Raw genomic sequence first — 26,863 nt, 5'->3', positions numbered from 1 at the left:
CAAGTCCCAACCATGAAAAAAAGTTCAACCCACCTGCGGTGAGAGGCATAGTTTCCCGTTATGTGTCCGCTGCCATCACAGCCTGGGGTTGGGCAACTGGGCAACAACAACAATAACAACAACGAGTGTAAGTGCTGGAAAGGAATGGATTCACCCGAGAGCCACGGATCTGCAAAGCCAGCTGAGCCCCCCTCGGGGTCTGTCTGCGGGGGGCTCAGCCCAGCCCTGGACCCCTTACACCGGCTCCTTCCATCGGACCTCGGCAGGTGTTTGTACGTTTGCATGCAAATAAACCATCTGTTTCCCTTGCAGCTCCCCTTCCTCCCTTTTTTGTTCCCAAAAGATCACAAGGATCCTGAAAAAAAATTGAAAAAATTTACGCCAAATGTGAAGAAAATGTTCAAAATACGTAGCTGCTTGGTTTGCTCGGCAGCAGTGCGAGACTTAAAGCAGCCTGCTGGGTGGCATGAACGAACAGGCATGAACACCACTGTCTTGATGCTGCCAATTTGGATGATTTCTGCAATACTGAAGCACTGGCTGCGGGAATCAGCTTATTCCCTGCAAGCGTCAGATTTCAGCTTTCTGAATTGATTCCCCGCCCCCCCCCAGCCCTTATAGCTGCAAAGAAAAGCTTGAAAACACTATTCACTCCAGAAAGGGAATAAAAGTAACCTCTGACTCATGTGCCTGGGGGCTCCTAAATTGAGGAGTGGGAGAAGCTGCCACGTCTCGCCTGCTGCCTTTGCCGGACTGCGGTTCCCACCCATCCCTCTCCGCTGCATCCCCCGTGAATTCCACTTGTGTGGGCAGTGGGAAAAGGTGCCATCCCTTCTTGATGTCCAAGGAATAAAAGCCAGTTTGTGCATGAGCGGTGAGGTTCTGGCACAGTCCTGCCCTGCCTGCCTGAGGCTGGAGGGGATGCGAGAGAGCAGGGATGTCCTGGGACACTGCAGGGATGTCCTGGGACAGTTTGACCCGGCAAGTTGAGTCTTGGGGATGCAGCTATTCCCTGCTCACCCTCGAGTCCTTTTCACAGCCACACCACCATACAAACACAGTGAGCCCTAGAGCCGGCACCGATACGACGATGTGCAAGCAGCAGTGATGTATTGCTACGTGGTACCCAGTCGTGCGCCAGCAGGAGGGCAACGAGAAGATAGAGGTGAGGAGCATCTTCACTGCGACAGCCCTCAGTGCCTGGAGATGGCCCAAAAACTACACCCAGACACGGAGCATCAGACAGACACAGCGGGCAAGTCTGTTCCGGAGTTAACTACAGCTAATTCATTACAGCCCTTGGGCCAGAAAGGAACAAGGATGCTAAATGGGGAGAGAAGGCTCAGGGCTGCCCACAACACCGTTTATTTATTCCAGGGCTGTTTCCATTTAGGAAATTTCTCTACCCTCATAATACAATTATAACACAGGAGGACTTCAGGGCTCTACCTCAGAAATTGCTGTCCACATCGCTGCTGGGTTTTTAAAAAGCCTTTAGAGCGTTGCATAGGGCAGCTGCTCTGTGTTTTGCTCATTTAGGGAAGATGCTGCTGCTGCTGCTCTGCCCCCACGGATCTGCTCCCTGCCTGTCTGCTCCCTCTGCCTCCTGCTTGCATAGCCAAATAATGAGCTGTGTTGTATAAGGTCAGCAAAACGATGCCCGCTGACTCTTCCCTGTTTAACATATAGGAAGGTCAGATGCATAGGAAAGAAGCCAAGAACAGCAGATCCGCTGGGATGCCTGGGAGGGGGGACCTCCCCATCACAACCTCCAGGCTGATCCCGACATGCCATTAGATCAGAGCCAGGTCCAAGTTGCAGCATTTGGGTCAGACTCTAAACATTAACCATTAGTTTGGGGGTCGGCGTGGATGCAGAGCAATACTCCATCTAATAGAATAGATCTGGGTCTCTATTTCCACCCACCCAGTGCCATGAATACACAGATAGGAGCTGGATTAAGAGCTCTCTCCGATGTAAGATGCAGCATGACAGCAATCTTGCTGCAGCCCTAGTTCACATTTTGTGGCCTTGCAGTATCACGGTGATGGGACCCATTGCTCTATGTTAAACAACCACCAAGTCCTGCCTTCCCAACAAGGGACCTTGCAGTTCAACACTCCCATTGAGAAGGTACTGAGATCCCTTGGGTGCTGTTGGCTCCTCAGCATCACCCAGTGTCCCAAAACAAGGGGGCAGGAGATCGGGCAGTCTCCATCACTGTGCCAGCAACACTCTTGCAGGAAAACACCAGGGAAAACGGGCCCTGCAAGGAGGTTTCCACAGCCCTGTCCATGAACCCTGAGAGCACTGAGTTCCCCAGAAAGTTCCCTTCATCACTGCAGAGTTTCAGGGCCATATGGGAACGTATTTTGCCTCGATGATCAGCAGTTGTATGAGGATAGGCTTTCTCTTGGAGCTTTTTATTTGAACCGCTTAGATGAGGTAAGACCAATCACAGCAAGAAAGGGAACTACACTTCTAATTTTTTAAAATGTATTTGCTAATAAATTTTGTCTCCTGCCAGCCTGGCTGTGCTGGGTACATATTTTATACATTTTGGAGGAAGAGACAAGAAGGCAGGACTTACGTGAGCAGCTCTTTCTTGATGTCCTTGGAGAGGAATTTAAGCTTGAAGTTGGTTAAAGTAACTTCCCCTGGGTATTTTCGTTCTTCAAAGTTTTCCTCCGACACTTCTTGCTCATCAGCTTCCGAGGAGGCAAAAGAGTGGGCGGCAGGCTCTGACTGCAAGAAAACAGCCAGGAAAAGTGGTTGTAGTGGTGATCATTGCTGCTGAGCCATGGTGGGAAAGGATCCCAGGTTCATCCCAGCTAAGAGTTAGCGCAGCATTGCCAACGCTCCTGAGCCCTCCGCAAGCGCCTCACAGTACCCAAACCAGAGATCCAATAGTCTGTAATTTCTCCTTTTTATAGGAGAAATGTGTAAAGCACATCCGTACGGGGATTTACACCTGGCTCTCCCAAGGTCTTGAAGGGATGAAGATCAGTGCAATCCCCCCATACTCATCCTCAGTGGCACCTGCCTCCACCTTGCCCCATGGGCAGAGAAGCAGCGTGCTGCTTCCAGGGCCAGGACCCCCACTCACCTCAGCCAGGATGTAATGGCTGGGTTCCCCCACCTGCAGGATTAATGTCAGTGGCACGCAGGGTTGTATCTGCTAATGACAGATATAAATCAACCGGGGGAACATCACCAGGAGCGCCGCTGGTGCAAATGAGCTGAAAGGATTTGCAAAAAAGAAAGCACTGCAGACCCAGGACAATGCAAGTGGTGGGTTCTTCCTTTGCAGGAGCACCCCAACAGATCCAAGAGCATCTGCCTCCTGCTCGATTGTCCGCAGCTGATGTCTGGTAGCACTGACGAAGCTAATAATATTTCTCTCCTAGGCTCAAAGGGCAAATTAGGGGTTCTGGGGGAAAATAGGACAACTGTGCAAGCAAACACGGCATTCAATCCCCCCCAAGGTGTTATTCAAGCATCAGTAGTCACCGCTCACCTCCTCTGGCTCCTCTTCCCGCTGACGGTTTGGTTTAGTGTAGTCAATGGGCCCATCCCATTCATCCTGGCGGGAGGTCTGGCTGGACTGGGGGGAGGTCATGGTGCTGCTCGTGGCACTGGTGCTGTTTTGGCGCTGGGACACATCTGGGGACTTCATGCTGGGACTACTGCTGCAGCTGCTGCTGCTGGGAAAGGTGCTCTCCCGTTTGCGGTGCTTGTTCATACTCAAGTCCAGAGTCCCATTTTCATCCACCTCAATATCCATGGACTGAAAGGTTGGAAACATGCCCAACGTTAGCAGCTGCCAGCAATTCCCTACAGGGATCTTGCCCCCATTTGTCTTTTGCAGGGCAGGGGGCAGGTTATTCATGTCCCATCCTCTCCACAGTCATGTAGAAGGAACTGAATGGAAAAGGATGCTCTTTCATAAATATTTCAGAAACATGCCACGCAAATGCACCCCTGGACTACCAGCCATGTGGCATGTTGACTCGATTGCTTGAACACAGGCATCTAGTGCCTCTTAAGATGCCCCGTGGCATCTAAGACATCTGCCCAAAGCTGGGGGTGCAACACGAGACTTCTGGAAAGCTTGCGTTCCTCTGAAAAATAGCTGGAGGTCAGCCTGGACACAACTGGGGAATCTCAAATGACATCAGATACAGACCAGTGAGCAACTGAAACCAGCTCTGAGACTCTGCTTGGAACGATGCTCATCTCAGATGGGTAATTTGAACCACAATGCATCTCCATAACACACTAAGAGCCAAGTTTACCTCCTCCAAACTGCACCAGCCAAAGCAGGGAGCGAAAGGGTGATAGGTGAGGAGTCTCTGCACACCCTCCATATTGAAAAATTAAAATGAAAGGAAGGGTAAAAAAAAAAAAAAAAGTTATTTCTCCCATCCCAAACTTTTAACCCATGCCACTGCGTGGTGGAGCGAGGGTCCCCAGGCACGCTCGGCTCACCTTGCCGGGGGCCTCTTGCTGCTTCGTGCTGAGATTCTCCGGCATTTCCCAGCAGCGGGTGGAGAGGTTGAGGATGGCAGTGGCAGCCATGTGCGCAGCCTCGGCGTCGTGGGAGTAGTCGAAGCCTGTGGAGGAAGATGAAGTGCTCTTCACGTAACTGCTGGAGGGGCTGTGGCTGGGGGAAGAGGCCTTTGGAAAAGGTTTGGCTGGAATAAAAAGAGAAGGAACAACACAAGGCTAATGTATAACTGGGCAGCGGTAAGAGGTTAAGTCAGTCTGACGCAGCTAGTATTAGCAGTTCCAGTGGCAGCCTGTGGTTATTACCAATCCACGGGCTATTTTGTTGCCTGGGTTGTGCAATAGGAGCAGTGCCGGCTGCGACTTGTGCAATGGTCTCTCGGCGTGAAAACTTAATTCATTAACTGACTCTGCCATCAAGTCCCCAAAACATGACTGCTTTTCTTCATTAAAGCTACTCCTCGGTGGAAGTGGTTAAAGCTTAGAGAAGCTTCCTGGCTCTTTTTTTATTGTTCTCTGTACGTTCATAACTTATCTGCAGAGCTGACTTATGGGAAGATTTCTTGTAGCACGCTTGAAAACTTACAATTTAAAAAATTACATTAATAGCAAAACCGTGGCCATGAAATACGAGCGTCCAGTGATGACACCAGTGAAATATGGATTTTTCTGACAGCTGACGTATCATTTAAATATGCCTGAATAACAGGATTTATTACACAGCCGCACACGGCCACGACACTGCACTGTTACTGCGTGTCACAGCACGCAGCCGTGCAATCCTGGAGATGCAATTTCTCTTTACACTCTATGAAACAAAAGTGAGTATTTCCCAGGGTTAACGCACAATAAAACTTGCCCTAATCTTGAACCTGGTCCTGTTTAGGAGGGCTCTGACCTACACAAAGTCCCTCTGAAGTCAGTAGTTTCAGTGGGTGCAAACAGGGGATCATCCAATTTTAAACAGTCACAGGACTGTATTCTGAATCGATTAGCAAAATCTTCAAATTCTTAATTCATTTCACTATGCCCTTTTTGGGGGAAAACATCCCCCCTTCAGTGGGAGTCTCTATCAGGAAAGACTCGTAAGCTTTGGCCCGATGATGGCAAAGCGGCAAGACAACCTCGGTCGATGCAGCTACAGAGCAAAGCGATTTCATTATTCCCATTACAAACTTGTAATATAAGACACTATAAAATGCTAATCTTCCTGAGGACTGCTTTCTTCCTTGTTGTGTGCGTATATAATGCATATTGACATTAATGGGAGTTATGCACACACATGCAGGGGAATATAAATCCCTCTGGATGAAGATCTCTTTAAAATAAGTTCTCAGTGAAAGGAACAGATTTCCCTGCTATGATTGGCAATCATATTCATCTTGTCGCTTTGATTAACTCATTGGAGGTTTGCCCAAATGGTTATTCTTGTGTATGGCTGCTTGTTTTCGAGTCCAGTTTAATCCATGTCTTTGCGGCAGGGTGCGGGTATTTGCCAGCCCAACCTGACAATATCCAGGATCGCGAGATGCCAATTTCAATTTCACACCGTAGGCTCAGCGATGCTTTTCCATTTCATAAGTATTTCTACCACTAATAGACTCACAATCAGCAAATTAGTAAAATAAGTGATGAGAAAAAATAGAAAGGATTATCCTAGTGGGTCTGCTGGAATTATTTTTGTCAGTACAATTACCCTGAAAATTCTTTGCTAATATTGCAAATAACACAATCCATTCAGCAAGAGAATCACTTGTGCTGGGAAACAAATTACTTTTCCATCAGCCCTAACCCAGGATGACAGTGGCAGTTGTGCTCTCTGGCCTCCATCCAATTTCATTGTCTGATCCTTTACAGATTTAGTACTGTAATAAAGGGCGCTTCCATTGTAGTGCAACAACCGGGATGCTTTCAAGTACGAGCACTTTTTAGAGAGCAGCTGCATCAGGATTAAACAGGATTGTGGAAGTGGGATTAGCCAGACAGAAAGCCCTCTTGAGGCTGCTGACTTCTGCAAACTGGGCTCCTAAATCTGTTTTTTTTTTTTTTTTCTCAAAAAGAAGTCTTCAGGTGCACATTTGGTGTCAAAGGGAAGGGGGAGGTTTAACATCAGTTTGCAGCAGGCTGTCTCCCCATGCAGCTTCCCTCCCGCTCCTGACAGCCCAGGCCCTGAGGGGTTATTTAGCCATTTCATTTTCACCCACGCTTCCGTTGCACAGTGTTATAACCAGTGCAAGGTCCTCTGTATGGAGCAGAGGTGGGTGGCTACAATAGGAAAGAGCTGGGAGATAGGAGGTGGGTGATCGATAGGTAGCAGAGCTGGAGAGCAGAGCACGGCAGAGAAGACAAATGGGTGGAGTGGGTCATATATAAGATGGAAGAGAAGAAAACTGTAATCCATTTAGCTAGATGAGGAAAGACAGATCAATAGATATGAACTGCAAAGCAATGGGGACCGACTGAGGACAACTGTGTAACTTATCCCACCTAGAGACATCGCTCAGATTAATGTTCCCACCACTCGATGCAATTATTCCCAAAGCCAAAGCGACTCTCCCCCAAGCAAAGCTTTACCGGCAGCCACGGGCTCCTCTCTCCACCATGTACATGCCACAGGACCCATCTTGAGAGCCTTGCCCATCTCCATTTCTCCCCCTGCTTCACAGCAGCAGGAGAGGTCCAGCGACTCAGCCCCGAGTCTCCCATCACCCCAAAGCCACGATCCCAAGAGCCTCGCGACACACCGAGAAAGGCAGAAAATGCAAAACCCAGCCCATCCCTGCTCCCAACTTACATTTAAAGGCTTTAGGTGAGGTTTCGCTAGTCTGAATCTTTGGGGCAAGCATGCGTTTGCCAAAAACCTGAGCATCAAAACTTGCATAATCGAAGGTGACCTTGGAGTACTTCTCCAGCTCCTTGGCCAGGTTGGCCCGGGGCGTTGCTGGGACCATGTTGGGCCGGTAGCTTCCGTACTGAGGGATCTCCAGTTGCTTCACAAAGCACATAGGCCTGAGGATGAAACAATGAGCAACAGTGATTTCTCTTTTCCTCGACAAGATGGTTGTTGGGAGGGGACTGGACTTGATGGGGACACGTAGCTGCACCTTGTTCCCAAGGGGTTACTGGGGAAGAGGAGGCAGCGACAGCCTTTTTGCTCTCCCTCAGCAAGTGTCCATCTGGTTTGGGTCTCTTAGATTCCTTTTTTATTTTTTTCCCCTTTTTTTTTTGATTTTTCTCTTTTTAGGCAAAGCACCAAGTTGTCGACCTCACGCAAAACAATATTCTTGCAGGCTGCCGTGGCGTGGCAGCATTTTCCAACAGCAGCAGAAACTTGGGCATTACCCACTTACGGGACCCATGACACAGGATGGCACAAGAAGACGCGAGGACCCCAGTTTAGCTCCGCTTCCCGCTGCAGGTTCATTGCAAAGGCACTGGGGCTTCTCCCCTGCCTGCAGAGTCCCTCTTAAAGACCTGCTTCTGCTGGGCTGCCTATCATGAATCAATTTGTCTTGCATATAAATTGTATATAAATGGCCTATTGTTATTCTCCTTCCCGTGACCTCTTTCCACCAGCAAGTCCTCAGAGCGGGAGCTCCTTGGAGCGTGGACTGTCCTCGTGACGCGCTCAGAGTGCTCTACGCCCAGCACGGGCTCCGCTGCAAATAAATAAGTAATCGCCCTAAATGGCCTTTCCAAAGCACCGAGCACCGGTGCAGCGGGGTGCTCAGCAGTCCTGGGGAGTAAATAAATAAATTAATCAGACCTCGATGCCTTTGTGGGAGTGCTGCTCAGGGCTCGTACTGCGGTTTTTATCCCGCTCTCGCTGCAAAATAACTAACCATATTACAATCCATCTGTAGCCTCATGAATCACATCAACTACGGAAGCCAGCATCTATCAGGGACATCCTTAATGTGAGACAGCCCTTTCTCCCGGGAAGATAGAGACAGGCGAAATAACAAAATAAATGTGACTGGTTTGGAAATGAGTGGCGGGTTTCTCTCCTCTGAACCGTGCGGGCTAAGGAAGAAAAGCGGGCGGACTTACGCGAAACTGCCATCGAGTGATTTATATGTAGCCTAAATCTCGTCCTCCCCCTCCCCGAGCCCACCCTACTTATAATGCTAATATAATAGCCATCATTCTCTGGCAGTTTGCATTGCAGAGCGATCGGCACAAATGCCTTCTGCTGCACCGGTAAAACCCTTTGGCCTGTAGCCTCAGCATTAATTGATGCTACAGAAGCAATTCATTGTCCTCAATGCCCTCCCTGGGATCATCAATTAGATATCTCCCCACCTTGGCGAGACCTATGATCATAATAACAGGACTCAGCAGTATCAAGATACAGCCGGAGGGAGCCGTGACGGCCGCTCTTGCGAGCGGGGCATGGCGGGGAGGGCTGGGGCGGCGCGGTGACGCGGCGCTGGGCTTCGCGGTCCCGTTTACCTGAGTATCCGGTCAGAATTGGAGCTGGTCTTCGAAGGATCACCAGACTGGGTTTGTTGCTTTTCATGCGATTTGGCTAATTTTTCAGCAGCAGCAATGGGGCACCCAGATAAACTGTGTGAGGTGGGGTTTTTTTAAAAAGGAGGACGAAAAAAGAGAGAAGGAAACCAAGCATGAGGGATGAGCATGAAAATCTTCATTTCGGGGACCCAGAACTGCACTGAGCCCGTGAGAAAAGTGTTTGCATTTAAAGTTTTTTTAATTATCGTTATCCTAGCTTACTTTTAGTCTTGGCAAGCAGCAAAGCGCCAGATCTCTCCAGGATGAGCCCTTGAGCATCCCCAGGACCCGGAGGTGGATCAAGGAGGCAGCTCCACCAGGCTGAGCACAGCAGGGGCAAAAGGGAACGGGCTGGTTTCTTTGAGTGGTTTTAGCAGTTAAATGGTATTTTTGAGTGGTATTTATTTGGATCTTTTGCAGGGGCTGTTTGAAGGGAGCCTTCTGAGGAGCACTTGCGGGGAAACATTTGCACTTCTGATGTGCAATGGCTGCCAACATGGGGGTGCCTGGGGAAGGTCAGGGGCTGTAATGGCTTTTGCTCAGCACACATGCCCTACGCATGAGCCTGGCTTTGCCTTTTTGGGACAGCTTGGCTCTTACAGTGATTGCTCAGGGAAGGTAAAAACCCCTCACAAGCAGAGCCCGCATGCTCCCAGCCAACCCCAAGCCATCACGGGCACCTTCATCACCAGAGCAGCCAGCACCGAGGGAACCCCAGCCCAGCCCCATGTGAAATTCTGGGCTCCGACTCCACCGTTGTGCCCAAAGCTGTCTCCATAACCCACTAACACCAGTGGATCACCTCACTCTCACTGCGATTGCTTGCTGCCTGCACCAAACCGAGCTTCTCAATTAACCAAGCAGATTTCCCTAATTTTCCTCTAGCAGCTACAGCTACAACAAAGCATCCACCAGCTTCCTCCACGGCTGAATGAATAACGATACAAACTCACCTCATGCCTGCAAAAGCATCGACATTTGCAGAGCTGTCACTCTCTGCCAATTAAGCTCAAGTGCAACGAATGGTAAATCATAAATTCATGAGCGCATCCCTGTAGCACAAGCTAGTCGGGCTTTTTGGAAGGTTTCTAGCTTTTAAGTGCACCATTCCCTTGCTTGCAACCTTCCTGTTTATAAAAGTGTTCGAGTTTAACCAGAACATGGGGTATAATTACAGGTCCCAAAGCTCAACCCTGTCCCCTCCTGACTACATTTGGGCTGGGGTCCTACAGCAAGAGGACTTAATTCGCACCTCATCAATAACTTCAGCCTAAATATTGTGGAAATTCCTAGAAATCCTGCTAAATGCCACACCACCAAACACAAACGTCACGCTCCAGTCAGCCTCACCAGGCTTTCTTAGTGCCAAACACCTCTTCCATGAACCCCCACCTGCATCTACCCCTTCATAGTCCCACCTGCGAGCCTGGAAGCATTGCTCTGCTTTATTGCCCAACCAGAAATCACTGCCCCGTCTTGCTTTCCCATACTAGTCTTTGTCTTAGGGTCATCCCTGCTTTGCCCATCTTAGTTGCGCTGTCTCTCAGTGCAAGAGTACAGCCAAGGCTTTTGGGGCTGGTTGCCCTGCTGCCATCCTTGCCCTGGCCGTTATGGAGAAGAAGTCAAAGCTGGTACCTCCTGTGCGTGTTGCGGTTGCTGTTGACGTGACCCTGTCCTGTGCAGCCTGGCGTGGGGCATTTCAATACGTTCTCATGCATCGCCAAGACTTCGGAGCAAGAAGGGGAAGAGGAGAGGGGAAGGGAAGCAAAAACAACTTGATAAAAATCAGAGGAAAAAAAAAAAAAAAGACAAAATCATCAAGTCTTGTACACTGCTTTCCTAGAAATCAGGGAATGTGAAATGCTGTAATTAGAATTCATCTGCGTAGAGAAAAAAAGAATTACAAGGCAGCAGTGCTCAGGTCAGCATTAGATTAGCATCTCTGCACACAGCTTGGGCTTTCTCCTCGTTTGCTGATTGCAATCCCGTTTCCCCCGGCCAGCCCCCCCCCCCCCGCCTGCCAGTGTTTTGGAGCCAGGTCTCCCAATTTCAGGTAGTTTTAAGTGATTGAAGTTGTATCTCTGCTTTTATCTTTAGGACTAGTCTTTGTTAGATTTTTTTTTTTTATTTATTTTAATCTTCAGGATTATTGCTTCCTGCAGCGCTGACCTTAAAAGTAAAGAAAATAATTTGATTTGCAAGCTTTTCTAAAGCACACAGCTTGTGTTAGCTATTTATGAATATTTTTTCTTGCATTCAAGCTTGTGTGAAGATAGCTGTACTTTCTCCTTGTTTCCTGCAGTTCTGTGTTTATGGCAGGTCTGCAACCTTTGAAATTACTGATAAGGAAGGGCTCCTTTTTTTTTTTTTTGTCTATTATGCCATTATCATAAACATACAACATTGATTTTTATGTATATGTACAGGGAAAGCTATTTAGGGTGCTGGTAGAGAGGTAGAAATAAAATCTCTCTCTATGCGTATATATATAAAAACCTGTTATGATGATGATAAATATTTTCTGTGGAATAGATGAATCTTGCTAGAGCACCTTGTGAAATTTGCAGTGATGAGAGCATAGGAGAAGACTCAGCTATCCTGCGCATCCTGAATGACTCCTCTCCTTTGCTATACAGCAACACCTTTGGCACATTTGCACAGCAAGAAAGAACAGTTTTCCCTTCTTCCCAACATGATATACCAACTAGGGGAAAATATGTGACATTCGGTGTAAAGATGGGAACTGCTTAACACACTTCTGGAGGTGGGCAGTCATTTTTAAAGCACCTCTTTGATTTTCAGAGAAGGGACCTCATTCTCCACAGGATGGTGCTAAAAATCTTTAAGAAGGGTAGGACTTCCTAGTAATCTCCATAGCATTTCCCATGAAGAGTGATAACACTCTGGTGGAGAGAAGCACCCTGGAACAAGTTGGAAAAGCACCATCCCATGCCAGAAACTCTGTTATATCCCAAGGATTAACATCAGGCTTGTGCTAGGGACTCGGTCATAAAATTCACATCATTTGGGACTATGTGGGCTGCCCATTGGCCTTGAGACGGCTCTACCCATTAGGTGTGAATATCCCCCTGGGAAATAAGGTTTCAGACTAATTTAAGCAAGCCTTGTTATGCCACCATGTACTCACTCTCGGGAGGGATCCTGTCTTTGTGCGGACAACCAGAGAGGCTGCGATGGTGAGGGTAGAGTCCCGTGACGTGGCCGGTCCCATCGCAGCCAGGAGTCGGACATTTGATTTCTCGCTTCTCGGGTCTTGAGGGATCTAGGGATTGTGGGAAAAGAGCGGTGGGAAGCAGGTTAGCCTATTTGGAGGGGAAGAGGTGGAAAGGAGAGAGAAATGGCCGAGGGTGCTTCCCACCGCTTTTCCAGTCAAACAGGGAGAAACCTTTGTGTTTGGATGTTTTTGTCCTGAAGGTGGAATTGTAACACTGGAAGTTTCAAAAATTAAAATCAGCAAAGCTATTCGAGTAACTAACCCAGCTAGGAGCATGGAGCCGCTCACGGTGACCGAGCAGGCAGCCCGGCTCAGTGCCCGGGGGACTCCACAGCCCCCGCCAAGTCCCTCGTGTTGCTGTGGCCAGACTCCCACCACTGCTTTAAAACCCACTTGGATTTTAAACCAGCCCTGCTGCTCAGACTGAGATTTTCAAGGCCAACAGGCAATTTAGCCAGCCAATTCCCCTGCGGAGATGTAGAGCACACCATCATTTTGTGCATTTACTGTTGACCTCTAGGATGTCCCCGTCCCTCTGGGCACGGAGGATTTGTGGCTAAATTCCCTCTGTGGGCTGTGAAACCCCCCAGCAGCCTAGTTTTCATGGGATGCTGAGCAGACAAGTTCGGCTTTTTCACTGGGAATGGGAAGGAAAGAGACACGCAAAGGCTCGTCCCCGTACCTTTGCCGTAGTAGCTCTTTCGGATGCTGTCCAGCGGTTTGCTCTGTTTCTCGTCCACCTGGAAGTGCTTTACGTGCTCTCCTGGCAGCCGGCTGGGCTCCCGCACAATTTTCACCTGCTCGGCTTTCAGCGCGATGGCTTGTTCCAGCAGCCCCAGGTTCCCCCTCGTCATCATGTCATACATCTCTGACTCATCGGTCACCGCCGATTTCTGGGAGCGGGCGTCATCGTCTTTGTCATCGTCCGACCGGACCTCCACGATGACCGAGTACTCGGGCTTTGGGCTGAACTGCCCTTCACAGTGGCTTTTCTGGGTGTCCTGAGAAGTGTGAGGAGCTTCTTCACAAATCACTTCAGGAGCCATCTCCTCCTCCTCTTCATCCTCCTCTTCTTCTTCCTCTTCCTCCTCCTCTTCTTCCTCCTCTTCCTCCTCCTCCTCCTCATCTTCCTCCTCCTCCTCCTCCTCCTCCTCATCCTCTTCTTCTGCTTCAGCCTTCTGCAGTTTGCAGGACTCCTCGCAGTTCACCTCGTCCCGGTGCTCCGGACACAACTCACTGCTGCGTTCACTGGTGACCTCGATGACCTCCTCCGCGTCCTCCGTCTGGATGATGATCTCCTTGTCGCACTCCTCCTCCACCAACTCCTCTCCCGCATCCTCGTGGACCAGGTGCACGACGTTGGATGGCGGCTTGGAGACCTGCAGCTCGGCTTCAGGCAGCTGCCCTTCGATGGCGAGGGTTTCCTCCGCTATTTGGCCTAGGTTTAGGAGAGAGTTGGCGATTATTTCTTGATAGCTGCTATAGTTGGCCTTGCTGGGCCCAGACGTACTTGTTGCCGTGGTTTGTCCGTAATGGGTCGATTTTGCTGGGCTTCTCTCTGGGGGGGGGGAGGGGAGGAAAAGAAAGAAAAGGGGGAAAAGAAAGAAAAGAAGGAAAAGACAAAAAAAAGGAGAAAAAGAAGGAAAAGAAAAAAGGAGGAAACAAAAAAAAGAGGAAAGGAAAAAAGGAGGAAAAGGAAGTAATTATATAAGCTCATAAACATCTTTTTGTCTTACTTAAGCTTAATTGAAACTAGATCCTGGCTGTTCAACCCCTGGAGCAGCCTAATTTGTTGCACTTGGGAATGGCAGGTAGAAAGGGGATTTCCACGTGGAAGCTTTTGTGGGGCTTCCCAGGCTCACGCTGTCAGCAGCCATCTGGCCCCCTCGCTCCCAGCGCTCCCCAAACCTGGGAGCGACACGGTGCCAGGACCCTGGCTGGACACCCAGCTCATTTGCCTGTCACTCCTCCTCTGGGATAGTGGCCGGATCCGGCCAGGGGGATGGCTCCTGCACCGAAAAAGCCAGCCGAGCCCCTCGAGGCACCGATGCGGGACCCCGGGTGCCTTTCCTGCCGCCATCTGAGCCACGCGGCGAGCTCCTCTGTGCTTTGCACGGGGCTTTCCCCAGGGAGCATCCCTGATGGAAAAGCTCTCATTTTTAAGACACCGGAGACAATCTGTGCATATCCCCTCTCAGCTTAACCAGAGCTTTGCCGTTGTGCTTCCACCGAACATAATAATTGAAGGACCCATCCTGTACATAATTCAGAGGAGCTATAACTCCTGGTTATTAACACTCCCTGCCCTTTACTCATCTGCAGAACACAGCTCTGCAATCAATAATGATAAAGCACCTTCTGCTGGCTCGGGGCTGCGGGTCTCCTCCTGCTCCACCGCCTCTGCCTCGTCCTCCTCCAGCGTCCCCTCCGACTCATCGGAGCCAGATTCTTCCTTCGCCTCGGCCTCCTCGCTGCCATCGCTGTCGACGTTGTAGCCTTCATCCAAGGCCAGCTTGAGCGGATGGGATTTTCTCTTCGACACCAGATGTTCGGCCTCCGCATCCTGAAGTTTCCTCTTCTTTGCTAGAGGGCAGCTTTGTAAACTGCAGATGGGATCAAGGAGCAGAGAGGAGGCATTGCCAAGTGAGAAAGGCACGGCTACGGCATCTGAACCAGTTAGGCAAAGGCAAGTGGGACAAATACACAAATACTAAAAAAAAAAAATCATCCAGCGGCCCAGATTTTTAGCTGGTTTAACCCTTCATGGCCAGAAGATCTGCTCTCAGACCTTGACTTTGTGCAACTATGTCAACTTTTCTCACAAGTCAGCGCACGGGTGCTGGGCTCGCTCCAGCAGTCTGGCCCACGGGCAGTTGTTGTCCAGGGAGCAGCAGGATCAGCACCTCCCAGTACCACTGCTGGTGATGGCCACCAGTGCCACCATGAAACCAGGCAGGGGATGCAGAACTGGCCGCTGGGGCATGTCCACCAACTGCTCCACTTTCACCATTACAGGGTGGTGAAGACCACCAGTAAAGGCTGGCATGGCCTCCAGGGCAGCCAGTGTGCTCTCATTTCCCCTCCCTGTCCGTAGAGGCACCGAGCAGACCAAAATCTCCGCTTGCCAACAGCTCCCATCAACCCCAGGCACCTGAGCCAGGTACTTCTGCCGTGGTTTGGGGTCTGTGGGAAGGCTACTGTCAGCCTGGTGAAGCAAATCCCCCAGGATCCCTCACGGACTGATGGAGACACTGAAAGAGGCTCTTTGGTGGACCGGTGAGTTTGATCGCTGCTCTGAACCAGCCTCTCTCCAGTGCAGGCCTGTCTTTGGGTTTCTTGCTCGTATTTTTCCATCCCCACTACCTCCAACCCAGCCTCACCTTCTGTGTCTTGCATACTTTCCACGGATGTGTCCTGAGCCATTACAGCCTGGGGTTGGACAGCTTGAGAGGGAAACAAGCAACCATCAAGAACAGTGATAGGGCTCGGAGAATTCATTTTTAATTAGAAGTGTATAAACTATGGTCAGTTAAACGGGTACCGTGCACAAGGAACAAAATAACCGCAAAAGGGAAAATAATTTCCCTCAAATGGTTCAGCCTGTCCCTTTGAATTCCAAGGGAGGAGGGCAGGAAAGCAGCCTTGCAGTTTGCTAAAAATTAATGAAATCATTCACCCCATTTAATTAGATGAACGGTTCATTATAGTTTTATGATTATGTTTAATTAAAGATTTGCATGTGTAAGAGCAAGCTTTTAAAAAGCAGACAACTACTGCACTCTGCCTCCCCACTGCCACTCTTCAGTTTGCTTTTTCACTGGTGCAGGAGGAAAATGTGGGCTTTTCACTTACTCGATGGCTTGTCAGGGGACTGAGGTTCCTTGCTCTAAGAAATGGGTGGCTTTTTGGAAAGAGCAGACTGGGAGTGACTCGAGGAGGTTTCATCCAGAGCACCTTGTGTGGAGATCACTGGGACAAAAATCCTCAAAAGGACCTTGGAGCCTCACTTTTGGGGGAACGGATGGGATTTAGGTGACCAAATCTCTGCATTTGTCCCTGCTGCTCTGCAGAATAGGATGAGTTAAAGACTTCCAGGGAGCTCTGGGCAGCGCTCGCAGCCACTGCTGCCTTTGCCATGGGCTGCAGCGATGCAGCCCGCTTGCTGCATCCCTCGGCGCGGGGCCGCACGCCTCCCCTGCAGGGGTAATTAGTCCCAGCTCCAGGAGCTATAAGGGCTCCAGATAAGAAGCATTAAAGCAAACATTTTCTGGCAAAACCAGATTATGGCATTGATTATAGGATGCCCAAGTGACTTGCCTGACGTCTGAGGAATTCCGGAGTCGTGTAGGATTAATAACCTCATTTAGCACCGTATCACCCTCGGCCCGGGAAGTTGGAAGTGCTAATGAAATCTCCTGATGACAGTGCAAAGGGAGAAGGCATCACCAGCCCAGAGGGGATCTGGCCAGCCTGTTATTCTTGGAGTAAAAGATACGGGACAACATTAAATAGTACCAAATGCCAAGTCAGGCTTTAGGGACTCAGAATTCCTGTTCTCAGCAGAGAGCTCAGCCCTTGCAGAAAGCTAAGGATAAGAAGGATCTGAGTGCACTAATGGATGCAGCAGCTCTGGGTGCACCGGCAGGTTATTAATGGCTCAACTCCCCAGAACACCGTGCACAAGTCAGATCGCTGCGTTCAAAGAATATAATTCAACCCAAAACCGGGACAGCAAAGGGCTGCTGAACTCTCAGGAGAGTAGGAATCCTTCCTTGAGGAGACAGGCTTGCTCTAGCTTAGCAAAGCTAATGCTGAGAGGGCAAATGATGGCAGCACGTCCCCTAAGGGGACATGGCTTTCTAGATGAGGCGTGGGTGTAAGCTGCACCTCCTGGGCCCTCCAAGACAAAGTCCCCCCTTCCTGCTGTCCCTTTTGCTCGTGGCCCGGTTTCAACCTGAGATGCTGAGCATCCCCCAACGCCATCGCTTGGGGGATGGCTCCCAGCTTTTTCGGCACGCACACGCAGCCCGAGCCCCGCCGTGCCTGCGGTCTTGCCTGCCAGCGAGGCATCCCTTCGCGAGCAAAGCGCTCGAGGTCATATATAAAAAGATCTCATCCCGCTAACGTGCATAATTGGAAGAGGGAGCTCCCCCCCTTCACTGCTCCCTCTGCTGATGATCTGAAAGTCTATTTAATTTTAATTGCCCTCAGTCATGACTGAGGCTGCTCTGTACTGAGCAGCCCCAGACACACTTTAAGTGACTGCACGCCAAAAGACAGAGCAGTGTTTATGTTACCAGTGACGTGCCTGAAAAGGGCCTTATTCAGTAGGAAACAAGAGCAGCTCTGATGAAGATGTTACAGGCTTTTATAAGCTTTCCTGAATCAATTAAAGCTGATTCCCCCTCCCACCCCATTTTTTGATGTGGTGAAAGGAAACCTGCAGTAAAAAGTAAGTCAGAAAGAGCCAAGTGGTTCAGCATCGAGGTTTTCTGAAGCAGGTGGCGATTTGGGATGTCTCTGGCTTTGGTGTGTTGCTTTAATCCCTTGGAAAAGCACCAGTGCAGAGGTGCTGCTCGGCATGCTCTGGGCCAGGCTTTCCCGTCCCCGCTCTCCTCCGGGGAGGTTTCACGTCTTTTTGGCAGGAGTCCCAAAAGGGGAAAGGGGCTTCGAGGTCTATTAAAGCCGCTCGCCTTCCCCGCAAGAGCCACCACACCGACCTGCTCTCCCCCTCTCCGCAGCCTTCATATGCTTGACAAAAGGGCCTCATATTGTTATGCAGACGATGCCCTGCTTCCAATTAGTCGATTAATCGTCCAGTTATTCAGGCAATTAGGTGACAGCTGCAGAGATGGCTTTGTGGAGCACTCTGTCCTGCCCCTTATATATGTCACCTGCTCCAATTACCACCTCCACTCAAGTGTTCAGCAATAAAAGTTGGAGAAGTGGCATACCCGCCGCTTGCTCCTCCTGTCTCTCCAGAGTAATAGGAGAGTGGAGGAGCAGAAATGCTCTGAAATTGGGTTGGTTAAGGTCCAATTACTCTTTGACACACACAGCTTTCTAACAGAGGCTGCTAGAAGAGGCAGCCCCTGCTATTAGCGCCTGTCCAGGTTAAAGACTCCTACCTCTTGCGTAAGCCCTTGTGCAAGGTTTAAAGGGAGCTTAGAGATGGGGGAGGCTGTTATTTATAATGAGAAGCTCTGGAAGGCTGCAGAGGCTCGCTCCGGCTCTTTTGGCTGCTGCTGTTCACGTGCCAGCGCCGCTAAATGAGCGACAACAGGACCTCGGTGACTCAACAGGGGACATAGGGCTGAAGGAGGAGTGTCCGGCATGAGAAGTGATGTGACACAACATTGTTTAGGGGCAACAAGAGGATGTAAAATATATGGAAAAGAAACTCCAGTTAGTAGGATATTGTCCCTAATGATCCTGCAACAAAAAATGTGGGCATCAGGTTTTGCTGGGGTTTGGGTCTGGGGTGGGTCAGAGGATGGCCGGAGGGTCTTCGGTCTAATGTGACCCATCCAGAGCTTGTGCTTTCATCCCCTTAACTCCTGCAGTTCCTCTGCTGTGTGTTGCCAAGCGGTGCCCCGAGGACTTGGTGCCCACCAATATAAGCCCCCCCAGCAAGACCCCCCCACCCCATTAGTCCCATGAGTTCGCTCCCCTCACCCGGGTCCCTAAGCCTGTAAGGAGCTGCGGGGCTTCATCCAAACCAGTCCCAGCACGGGGCCTCCCCTCCCTCCCAGCGCCGAGGAGGAGCAGGGTCCTTACCTCACCTCCTGGCCGATGAGCTCCGTGGGCACTGGGCGAAGGGGCAGGACGCAGCAATGGAAACAAACACAAGGTCAAAAACACAACAGGGGTGCCCCACCACCCCCCCGAGACCTTCCCCTTCTCTGGGGGATCCTCTCCTGCCTGCAGCTGGGTTTCTATTGCCTCCTCAGGCATCTCGTTCGGGAAAGACAGGGCAGATCTATCCTGCCACCATTTACTGCGTGCCAGCCTGTAGTAAATCATAATCCTGCCTCGTAAATCCTCGTGCCTGTCCTTAATTTCAAGCACGTGAGTGCATGTTTGCAGCAGCAGGGACAACCTCTCTCTCTCTAAATACATGACGACTTTAAAGTCAATGGTGCTATACTGATATACATGCATATAACTCAAACACTTTTAAGTAAAGACTGAATTTTCTAATGCTTCCTTCTCTATGTTTGCCTTTAAAATATGCTCCTCAGTTACTTTTTGCAAAGTTCACTACTGTTTTGCTGCAATGGCCACATTTACCTCTGTAACATCAACAGGCACAGCCACATTTTTGTCCTCCCCTTGTCACATCGGACTGATGTGGGAGCCCCTGCCTATGCTCAGACACATGGTAGGGGATATGTTACTTGGCTTTTAGGGTAAACTATAGTTTGTAGGGGTTTTAGGGATTAATCCCCACTTGTGAATAAGAGGACTTCTCACTGCTTACAGTAACAACATACAACAACATGGCATCGCTGCTGAAACCTTACATCCAGCCAGGAATCCAAATAATCAGGAGGAAAAAAACCCACAACACAAGTCTAAATTTGCCCAGGCTAAAAACCATAACACGTTTGCTCAATTTGTTTGAGCTAATTGGGTTTCCTGGGATCCAGCTCCCGGTGGGATGATTCACAAGCTTCAACAAACTGGAGGCAGTGGCAAGTCCCAGGGTGTATGCAATAAATTACCTTCTCACATCAAGAAACCCAGATTCAAATGTGGGGAAGGCAGGGTGTGAGAAAAGAAATAGAATCAGGGCACTCTCATTAGCAACCTGAATGAGCACCTTTATGTACATGCAACAAAGCCATGAAACCCAAATATCCAAGCTCAATTCAGCACAGTTGGCAGCATCTGGGTTTTGTTTTTAAAAAGATGCAGATGCTGAGAAGAGCAAGGAGGAAGGTGGGTTAGGACGAGGGAAGGTGGTCCAGCTCAGCTGTGTGGGTGACGCTGCAGTCCCCACAGCCATTACACTTTTTTCAGCCAGCCCTGTTTGTTCCTAACTTCCAGCCACCTTTGCAATTCATGGAAGAATCCACGGCCACAAAAAGCTGCCAAAATGGAGAGGCCGGTCTGTAACCATCACGTGTGGCTGTAGGACCGCCCGAGGTGACACCCTGTGCTCTGTATCAGAGCACCTCGCCTTCTCCCAGAGAGAAAGCACGCAAAGAAAGCCTTGCATCCTTTTTTCAAGTTGGAAAATAAATAGCAATCAAGCTTTGCATTAACAAGGTGTTTGTCCTCACGTCCCTGCCGGGGGACGGCCCCATTTGCTTCTCCAGCATGCACTACTTCTGCCAGGCTCTCTCAGATGTGCAACTTCAAAGCCGCTGGCAGAGTGTGCATGATGAAAGCCCCAGGAGCTGATCTGAAGCTCCAGTGATTGTGATCCCCCTAAAGCAAAGCATGCAAAGGGGCTTTATTTTTTCTGCCTTTTTTTTTTTTTTTCCTTCTCCTGGGTGTGGGGAATGAGGGTTAAATATTATGAGGACCTGTAAAGGTTTGTGGTTGGGAGTTTTCCAGGTTTGTAGACAAATTTTGGTGGGGTTAGAGACAAGGCAGTGAGCATAACTCAAAGGGTTAAGCCTGGACCTGAAAAATCAAAGCCTATTTGGAACAAGCAAAGTGCAGGGAGCTCAGGTCTATACATCCCCGCGCTGCGGGATAACCAGCTGCTCACCTCTGATAGACTTCGATCGCGTGCGTGCTCTCTTATCGTCATTTTCTAAACTCATCTGGAATGGAAAGAAAAGATAATTGTTGAAAGATAACAAGAAAATTATTGTTAAAGGACAATCTCATGTGGTTTTTGCTCTGTGTAAATACCTGGGCAGCAGGGTTTCCCATGTTTTTGAGACAGAGGTTTCTTGCATTGATTTTATCGTTCAACCCATAGTGCCCAAGTTTAGCAACCTTAAATTAATTTCCACATCCTGGGACACAACAAGGACTCTCTGCTGGTTGGGTACCGCAGAAGGACAAACACCCAGATATGATGGCCTGTGATGGAAAATGGCTGTGCCCAAGAGATCACTTATTAAGGGCAGAACTGATTTCTCTGGATTTACACTGCAGAAGTGCTGTCAGCCCCTAGGTAAGCAGCCCGCATGTATTCAGAAACCTCTGAATATGCAGCCGAGCTGATCTCATGCCCCAGAAGGGCGACTTTTCGTGTAGTACCCTAAAGAGCAACCTCTCCTCTCTGCTTAAATTTGACACAGAAGGTTGGATCTCAATAACCCCTGCAACGTGGACATCAAACAGGACGGTCTGTGGGGAATACGGGCATGAATAAGTAACATTGGGGACTTCAAAGTGCTTGATATTAATTAAACATCACAACATGCCACAAGGTAGCGGAAGGCTGAAGTGCAGCGTGGGCTCTGCACCCGCACCCGGCGTCGGGGGGAGCTTTGAAATTGGGCTGTGCCTGGAGGTGGGAGCAGCGAAAGTGGGGGACCTCCACGGCGGGGCGAAAAGACGTAACCAGAATAATAGAAGTGGGATTTCCTTGAAGTCGTCAGTGAAGTTGCTAAAGTGGTCAGAGAGCGGATTTTACATCTCGCCCTTGACACAGATGGTCTCCCTGCAGGCAGGTGTATTTGGCAGAAAATGCCCAGGGGGTACGCAGGATCGGGGTGTGAGCAGGGATGTGGATCAGAGCCTGGTAGGTTGGGGACAAGGTGATTTGGGTTTTATCGCAGTGTTACCATCTGGGACGTTTCCTCCTGGGATAACGAGAAGGAGAGGAAAGGGGGGGAAAGGACCATTTCCAAGTGGGATTTGATATAATAAAAACAAATTTTCTTTGGAGCATCCTCTACAAGTCCCAGCTGGAGAGGGATGCAACCAGCTCCCGTACCATCCCAAAATAAGGAATCTCCACAGCTAACCCTCTGGCACGCCAAAAGGAGGGGGCACACCAGCGGCTGCTCCCCCTGCTCAAGGAGCAGGAAGGGACACACGTGCAAAGCACATGATGCTCCAGTGGCAGTGGGGACGATGGATGCACGATGTCTGCCACCGCATCCCCGTGTGCGCCTTGAAACTCCTTCTTGATGGCTGCTGCTCACAGTCCCCAGGAGAAGGAGCCGGAGGTCCTCACCCATCCCTCTCGAAAGATGCACTGCTTGGTTTGGACCTCTTTTGTCCTTCCCGAGGTTTGGAGGTGGCAAGGAGAGAGGGAGGCTGTTGGGCAGGCAGGGAGAAGGGACAGAGGTCCCCAGCCGATGGGGCACCCCAGCTGAAAACACCTCAAAGGGGAGGGATGGAATTTCCCCCGGTGCCTCTCTCCCTCCCACTGCCACCCTCCAGAAATGCAGCGTTAACATGCAACGATTTATGTGATTTGTTAGATGGGGACATTGGAGAGGGAGGAAAAAAAAAAAAAAGGAAAAAAAATCAAAACCTGGAGCAATTTATGCGTCCTGTCAGCATTCAGCTCGTGGCACCACAGTGTCGTGCTCCACGTTTATTACAATCTTCCCAATAACACAGCAGACAATTACTATAATTTCTATTTTTAAAGCCCCGGTTCCCTGCGGACCAATGGCTCACGTTTAAAGTGTGGAGAGGAGCAGGTGTCAAAGGGACTTCATTACATTTATGAGCCTTTCAACGTCGGCGTGCGCTGAGCGAGCTAGCTAATGCCACCGCCGCATGCCGACAATACGACTAATACATTTGATTGCTTGGAGCCTGCCTCCAACCAAAATGAATTTCAGAGAGGGCTTTTTCTTTCTTTCTTTTTTTTTTTTTTTTTTGACAGTTTTCCCAGGGAATTGGCACATGTTGGGCTGGTGCCTTGGCAATATGGGTTTCCTGCGGATAAATTATTCAAAGCTGCAGAGGAGGGCAGGCTGTGGGCAGCGTAATGGGCACCGCCTGCAACATGCCAGCACCAGCCAGTGGAGCTGATGGCTGTGGCACTCATTTCCAAAAAGAGGTAGGGCTGAGACCCCGCGGGGACAACAAGAGAAAAGCAGAGCAAAACTTCAATTTCCTTAAACCTGCCCTTCAACGACAGGCAGGTGGGAAGGGCTCAAGCTGCTTGTCTACAAATGGGAGAGATCCCATTTCATGTCACATTTGTCTTCAAAAAATTAAGTATCACATCTGAGCTAACCTCCAGGCTCCTCACTACACCATAGCACCTCATAAAGCAATTCCTTTGCCTTCGACACCTCTTTCAAGCCAGGATGAAATGCCCTGGGAAGACAGGAGCACACTCAGTCACCACGTGGGCAAAGGGGACAAGGAGCCACTTAAGACAAGGATGGACCCAACCTTGCTAAGGACCAAACAGTGGAAAAGCCAAAAAAGCTGCCTTGCCTGGCCTACAGTAAAAAGCAGCTTTTAAAAAAACCTGAAACACCCAAACCCCCAAACCAAGTTACTGGGACTTTTTCTCCACAGGGAATACCCCGTTACTTGGTTAGAGAACTTGACGCAGCCCCACCGCTGCATATTTATGTTTTGCTTACAGCACCGGAGGGATGGGGTGGGCTCTGCACTCCCAGGCTCTGTTTTCTACCATCATGCTCCTTTTCTCAACTTAAATCAACAGCAGCAGCATCCTCAGAAATCTTCATTTCCCACCAAAGTGCAGAAACACCAGGAAAAAGATCCATTTCTGAGCTCAGCCCCTGCTCCTCCCAGGCAACTTAAATGAACTGACGTGGCCATTACTGTGCTCCTGGAGCCTCCGTGGTTATCGGGCTCAGATGCATGAAGGTTACATGAAACCACTGTCCTTTATTGTTCACCTCCTCAGCGAGAAGCCCTCTAGACAGATCGTTTTAACGTGAAATTTCAGGTCACATAGTGCATGTTTGCAGTCTTGGAGACTGATGGGGTATTTTCATTTGTTCTCTCTCTTGCTCGCATAATAGCCAGGCTGAGAAGCTATCCGGATTTCACTCTTATTATTTTAACTCTGAATGGCAAACAAAGCAATCTGAAAGGAAACCTGCAAATAAATTATTGCTACCAGATGCCAGCCTCAGAGCATGTTAGTCCAGCTAAAAAAGACAGAGGTTTATTCCGCTCCTCCTCACCTTATTGCGGGATTTTCTCTCACATTAAACCAAAACAAACATCTAGCAGGTTTCCTAACCCAACACCACAGGACAATGCAGTGGAAAGGACCCTGTGCTGGGTCTCGCTTCAGGATTCAGCTCCATGCTCTGCCACTGACGGTTCAGGGTAACCTTGAGAACATCACTTCATCCCCGGGTGCTCCTTCTTTATATCTTCTCTCTAAAGATGCTTTGGTGCAGGGGCTCTTTCTTACCATGCGTTTGCCCCGCACTAAGGAGCTTCCTGACATGACCATAGTACAAGCTATACTGATGATGTCCTGGTGCTGCAAGTCTAAATCAATGAGGTTCAGACAGAGAAACTTGAAAGACAGTTTAAGCCGAGTACAATGTGAATTTTAACAGCTTGCTTCTACAGTAACGATCTTGCTCTGCTGCCAAGACTACAGCAATACAGCGCAGGAACAGCAGCACGGATCTGCAGTTTAATTTTATGGAGTACCTACAGGGTTGATATTTTCTTCTTTCTTGTCTTAATACACATTTCTTTTCCAATGGAAGACCGAGGTGCTAACATAAAACCGCTGGAGCCTCCCATGCACTGATGCCCAGGTGTGCCTGGGCTTCAACAGCTCTATGCAAATATGCCATTAAGGGCCATGCTGAAATTCCCCACGGTCAGCGGTAATACTTTGTATGTATTCAAGAGCACCACGGAGCTCAGAGAAAATAAACACGCTGAAGAAGCCTTCAGCTGGACAAAGAGAGGTGAGGATTCAGCAGGAATATTTATTTTACTCGGAAAGCAGCAGAGCTTCCATCAGTGCTTATTTGCGGATATAGCAAAATGCCATTTGCAAGAAGCTGTGTCTGAGCTTTAGAGGGACAGGCGGACAGACAGAGCCTCTATTTTGAGTTAAAAAATCAAAACCTGAATTTGCCTAGCCGCAGGTAAAGCAGGAGGAGGAAAATGCCAGAAGAAATGACATTTTTCCTACAGAATTGTTGAAAAGTGGTTTTCTACTTGGTCCTTCCCCTCTTTCAGGTCCAAAGAGCCCCTTCTTCAGCTCCTGAAGGGAAAGGCAGTACTGACCACCCCAAAGAGGTAGGAGCCCACCACACCTCACTCTACCCTGGCCGTGCAGAGTCAGAGGATGGTCCAGCTCCCGCAACCCCGTTTCAGGGCTGGGTTCAAAGCCAGGATGAGGGAAGGGAAGGGAAGGGAAGAGGATGCTGTGTGGGAAGTCTCCAGCATCACCAACTTTGTCCCAGCAAATTCCTTCAAGCTCTCACCAGGGAAGATTTATTTGCTGGTTAATTTGCACTGTTATCCACTGCTCCTTTCCTACCCAAGGATTGCTTTATCAGCACGAGGCAATGAAGGGAGCAAACCCTGAGGTCCAGCTGGATGTAGACTATGGGCCAAATCACAGCCAGGCAGAAAAACTGCTCCTCGGCACCCACCAACCGGTGAGGATGGGTTTGAATGACCTGTCCTGATTTCTCCTCCCTCTGCCTTTTTTTTGGCAGGTTTTTTCCCACCCCATGAGGAATCCCCCCCCTTGGCTGCTGCTGCAGTGGAACACAGGGTGGAGAGACCTGGATCTGGGTCTCCAAATCTCTCCCACTTGCTCCCAGCAAAGTGCCGTGGCATCATCAGTCATTGCCGAAAACAAAAAGGGCTTCGTCCCACTGTGCTTTCTCTAGCTGTTAATTTGTTTTTAAATAAATAAGTAAGGGGTGATGAAGGAAGAAATACCCTTGATCAAGAGCCTGCCCCTACTTTTTAAAAAGGCTCAATAGTAGCTCCCAGTTGCTATTTTATAACCACACTCTGAGGTTAGGGTATTTTTTTTTTCCGTTCTTCCTTTAGGGTCTTCCTTGCTGCTTGATTTAAATCCTCCTGACATTCCACCTATTGTGAGTCCCATCCTCGGCTGAATAAACTACTGTCTGCCTTTTGCTTTTTGACTGCTTCCAGGAAAGGACACCCTGTGCAGCGTTCTCGGGCTTGGAGTCGGGGGGGGAGGATTTTGCCTTAACATCTTTAGATGCAAAACCGCAGCTTGTACCCACCTCAAATTAAACATCGCAGCTGTGTCACAAACATCCTCCTGAAGCCGTGCTGTCAGTTTGCATTTGCAGAAAGGGTCCAACCCCCACCCCCCAAAAAAAAGTCCAACGCAGCGAATGAGACGCTTACCAAGTGCTAATGCTCTGTGGCGATAGCAGAGGCATCCTCTGCACAAGGGAAGCGGACCAGAAAAGATGCTCCCGAGCATCACGTTTGACACAGCCGCAGCTGTATCGTGTGCCTCTGCAGTGCTGACATTCGAGCATTAGGCTGGGGTGATTTCATATGCGGTAGTTTAAGTTGACATATACTTCCCTCTTGACTGTTTGAAAGTGCAACAACACGCAATCCAAACGCCATTTCACGCGCAGAGAGACCTAAGTGGCTCCGGACATGCAAACAGCTCTTACGCCAGAAGAGGAGGGGTGGGGAAGGAAAAAAAACCCTAAATATCACAGT

At 49.5% G+C, this 26,863-nt stretch overlaps 1 protein-coding gene across 6 annotated transcripts in view; it reads right to left on the bottom strand.

Moving 5' to 3' along the window:
* MYT1 (myelin transcription factor 1) overlaps positions 1 to 26,863 on the bottom strand; it is a 65,504-nt gene that overhangs the window by 15,603 nt on the left and 23,038 nt on the right. For 4 of the 6 annotated variants that reach the window (XM_069802994.1, XM_069803014.1, XM_069803042.1 and 1 more), the window contains exons 3-15: positions 20,973 to 21,027; positions 19,031 to 19,061; positions 15,634 to 15,696; positions 14,609 to 14,856; positions 12,936 to 13,811; positions 12,167 to 12,301; positions 10,654 to 10,744; positions 8,959 to 9,072; positions 7,301 to 7,515; positions 4,489 to 4,694; positions 3,518 to 3,787; positions 2,591 to 2,745; positions 34 to 96 (exon numbers count right to left, since the gene is read on the bottom strand). In XM_069802994.1, coding sequence (XP_069659095.1) covers positions 34 to 96; positions 2,591 to 2,745; positions 3,518 to 3,787; positions 4,489 to 4,694; positions 7,301 to 7,515; positions 8,959 to 9,072; positions 10,654 to 10,744; positions 12,167 to 12,301; positions 12,936 to 13,811; positions 14,609 to 14,856; positions 15,634 to 15,696; positions 19,031 to 19,061; positions 20,973 to 21,027 — 2,522 coding nt within the window. The remainder of the gene's footprint in view (positions 1 to 33; positions 97 to 2,590; positions 2,746 to 3,517; positions 3,788 to 4,488; positions 4,695 to 7,300; positions 7,516 to 8,958; positions 9,073 to 10,653; positions 10,745 to 12,166; positions 12,302 to 12,935; positions 13,812 to 14,608; positions 14,857 to 15,633; positions 15,697 to 19,030; positions 19,062 to 20,972; positions 21,028 to 26,863) is intronic. The other 2 variants (XM_069803023.1, XM_069803032.1) reach the window with 2 other exon arrangements.

The sequence above is a fragment of the Haliaeetus albicilla genome, chromosome 2, assembly GCF_947461875.1.
Source record: "Haliaeetus albicilla chromosome 2, bHalAlb1.1, whole genome shotgun sequence".
Classification (NCBI taxonomy): Eukaryota; Metazoa; Chordata; class Aves; order Accipitriformes; family Accipitridae; genus Haliaeetus; species Haliaeetus albicilla.
This window is presented reverse-complemented; position numbering and strand designations above follow the sequence as displayed.